The 3,708-nt window shown below is 37.1% G+C and overlaps 1 protein-coding gene across 1 annotated transcript in view; it reads right to left on the reverse strand.

Moving 5' to 3' along the window:
• The window catches only part of DOCK2 (dedicator of cytokinesis 2), a gene marked incomplete at its 5' end in the record, with an annotated part of 184,604 nt that extends 181,018 nt beyond the window's left edge, over nt 1-3,586 (reverse strand). Inside the window, 3 exons of the mRNA XM_009326156.1 lie at nt 2,048-2,172; nt 3,020-3,145; nt 3,490-3,586. Coding sequence (XP_009324431.1) covers nt 2,048-2,172; nt 3,020-3,145; nt 3,490-3,586 — 348 coding nt within the window. The remainder of the gene's footprint in view (nt 1-2,047; nt 2,173-3,019; nt 3,146-3,489) is intronic.
• Nucleotides 3,587-3,708: the final 122 nt, after the last annotated feature.

The following is a 3,708-nucleotide window of genomic DNA, read 5'->3' on the forward strand; positions in this document are numbered from 1 at the left end:
AGGGCGCAGCTGCTGCCTGTAAGGCACCGGGGCCCTGAGGCAAACCTTTCCCCGGTTTACAGGCCCCGCCGCTTGGGCCGTGCTGCCCCCAGAGCCCTGCGCAGCCCCAGCTTGGAGCCTTGGGAGGCTGGCGGCGCTCCATGAACGCTGCGGGTTCAGGACCAGCATATGTCGTGCAGCATGAAGACCCGTCTTTAACGAGAAGTTTTGAATTTGGATATGGCATCATTCAAAATGAAATGATAATGAAAGCACCAGAGAGGAAGCGTTAATATGAAGATACTGCATTTTCTAAGCCTCTGAACATAATGAAAACAAACATTTTCCATAGTTATACTGGATCTATCCATAGACTGCATTTTACAGGGGTTACACAGTGGGCTCTACGAAGAGCTGGGTGATGAACATGTATAGACTTGATTTCTCTTCTCAAACTGACAAACTTAAGTAACCAAGGCGTCATCTCAATTAGTCAAGAAGGGTGTGATGCTGGTACCTGAAGATGATTTGTGAAGTCTGGTCAGAGTGATTTAAGTGTGGAAAGGTATGTCTCATCTGCCCAAATGGAGATTTTTCAAGGTTTATGCACCAATTTGTTCTAATATATTCTGTGGCATTCACTTGGAACAAAAGGCCTTTTACTCACAACGGTAAATCTACTGCTAGGTCTTCAACTGAAACTCGTTTGATACCTAAACAGAATCAACCATTTTCCTGTTTAGTGAACATATACCTGTTTTGATTCATGGACAATTGGAAACATTGAAATTAATATAAATACATGGGTTTGAATGTTTATTGGTATTAATTTATTTTTTGGAGGCTAAAAGGGAAAACCAGTTACTTTTGTTATTACTTGCATTCAACAGCATTTCAGTTAACTCCTCAAAATTGTTGCTTAAACATGTCTAAGGCATATTACCCACAGAAAGCAGGTATGATTCGAACATACATTTCAGATCATAGTCAAAGTGACAAATCCACTTTCTCCTAGTATTTGGAGAAAGGATGCATCTGCAGAACTGAACTTTCGTAATATTGGAATGCAAGGTTTAATGCATTGTAATAGGTTAATTTCTTCAAGGAATACTTTGGTATATGTATTTTAAGCATATTATCTGTGAATAGACAGAATAGAGGTTGCTGAAGGCAATTTCACAACAGAGTTAACTTCTGTACATGCAAGTCATATGGTTCGGTGTTTTCATACGTATAGGTAGTGTTTTGTAATCAGGGTTACAATTTGTTGTGTAGACATTACGTGGGTTTAGGATTTTCTTCATTCAAGCTTCAAAGTTAAATTTTAGGTCAAGCATTTAACTGTAGTTTATAAACATACTTCAGCAGGTCATGAACCACAATGAGTTACTCCATCTTTATTTTATCTCAAGAAGCATCATTATGATTTCACCCTCATGATCACAGTGCTGATTTAGCAAACAGTATAAAGCTCAGAAAAGGAAAGGCCAAAAATCCTCCTGAATACTGAACTGGTGTTCAAAAGCCCTAATGAAAAGACAAAAATTCCTCAAAATGGAAATAGACAAGCAAAAAGACACTGTAAATATTTATGTTGCTTATGTACAGTGTCCACACTCCTCTGTTGTCACTAATTTAGTTATTTCCCATGTATTTCATTCAAGGGACAATGACACAGTCTTCCTGGCACAAATCAAGGGTTTGTTATGTAGCAGAAGTGGTACTTCTAACATTTTAGTGTACAAATTGCATTCCTCTGGGAATTTCCACAAGAAAAACCCTAGAGTAAGAATGCAGTAATTGTCAGAAACAGCATTTGTTCGTTGGCACAGCTAAAATAGGTCTGTGTTATTCCCCGTTACAGTTTTATGCAAGACATTTATAGGACTTTAATAGATACGTCACTTTAAACATCATAAAACTTATCAGTCAGGAGATGTCACAAGATGACACAAGTGAGAGAACTGCAAGTTTTTGCACAGTGGTATTTTCATAAGAAGTTTAAGGCTTACTTCTATAATAAAACTCATGTTTCTATGTCTATCATACAGAAAGAAAGAAAACTTACTGGCATCACTTTTCCTTCTTCATCACAGACACACATTATCACTTCCACATTTCTCTGAGTTGTTTTATTGTATTTATCAAAATCTCCATACAGCAATGTAATATAAATGTCATTTCTTATATCTCCTAAAGAAGAAACGGAAAGGTTAAAAGTCAATGAAAATGCTGTGAGAGCATAGGGCCAACTGAACTTCACAAGAGTGCCTCTTTTTCTGCAGTGAAACAGTTAAAAATGTCTTATTTTCCATCTGAACTTAAGTTTCATCTCTGTTATTCTTAGCTAAGAAGATCCTACAATGTATTGTTAAACGAACCAAATGGGAGTCCCCAAAGTGACTTGAAGCAATTCTCGTTCTGCACTGACACCTGCTGGTGAGGGGATGGATGATGCCATTACTGAATTTTCCCCAAATACACAGCTCTCTTTATAGAGGGAGCTTTGTATTTTAATTTTCTCCTGTGAACAAATTAACGTCTTATTTTAAAAGTATCGAGATTTGAATTGAAGGATTTGGGGGAGGCTGTTGTTTGTTTTTAAAAAAAAGGAGTACCGCAGACAGCAAGTGACTTTAATTGAAAAATATCTTACCATAAATCCAAAAAATGAAGAGATTGTAAACTTATGTTTATTATTATTAAACGAAGTGATAAGTTACAATAAAAAGAAGGTTAATTTAAAATTCAGGTAAGTATCCACCATAACCTACTTAGAATATGAGAAAGTATGAGGAGCTGGGATTATCCCTCACTGTCTTGATTTTATTTTTTCTGTTTGAGTACTAGAAAATACTTTCCAAGGATGTCACTATTTTATGTAAGCCTTTAATAGTGGAACAAAACTTACCATGAAGAGTGAATTCTAAAGGCCTGTGAGCTACCCATTACAGAAATAAGTAAATACGGCTGCAGCTGATGCTCATTAACCTAGGAATGAAAAAAACCCATTCCTATTACAGAACAAAGCACCTCCTACCTGGCATGATTATTTCAGGAAATCCTAGCTTTCTAGCAACAACTGTGGTTCTGTCTACCAAGTGTGGATAGTCCTTCCTAGTTTGAATCCCATCTCCAACAAGCATTTTCACAGTTACCCAGAGACCTATTAAGAGAAAAAATAGATTACATTTATGGTAAGGAAAAAGAAAATCTCTCTTCAGAGATTGCCTCTTCTACCCACCAAAACAGTGGTAAGAATTCATTTCCCCCACTTCCTTCAGCTGAAAGTAAGAGCTCTATGATCCAAAACTGTAGCTACTAATTTAAATAGCCTCCAAGATTCTACAACAGACTCATGATTCTTCACTTCCAGCTTCAAAGTTGACCCACCTCCATGATGGTGCTACAGCTCTAACATAAAAGCCTTTCTCTAAAATGTAAACAATATAAAATGAAGTTCCACAAGAAGACCTTGTTACTTTCCTTAAAAAAAAAAATCTACTTTACCTTGCCCACCACTGTCTCCTTTCGATGCAGTGACTTTGCTTAGGAGACTGTGTAAAAAGTCATTCTCTGCCACTACCCTGCAGGAGAAAAACAATGTCTACTAGGAATTAAGTGCTAGATATATCAAACACCATTCAGAACATTGATGACAAACAGCCTCAGTCCTCTTTGCTGTACTTGACCTTATTACAACATGTTCTGTAATTTCATTATCTCGCA

Source organism: Pygoscelis adeliae, unplaced genomic scaffold, assembly GCF_000699105.1.
Source record: "Pygoscelis adeliae isolate BGI_AS28 unplaced genomic scaffold, ASM69910v1 Scaffold406, whole genome shotgun sequence".
In the NCBI taxonomy this organism is placed as follows: domain Eukaryota; kingdom Metazoa; phylum Chordata; class Aves; order Sphenisciformes; family Spheniscidae; genus Pygoscelis; species Pygoscelis adeliae.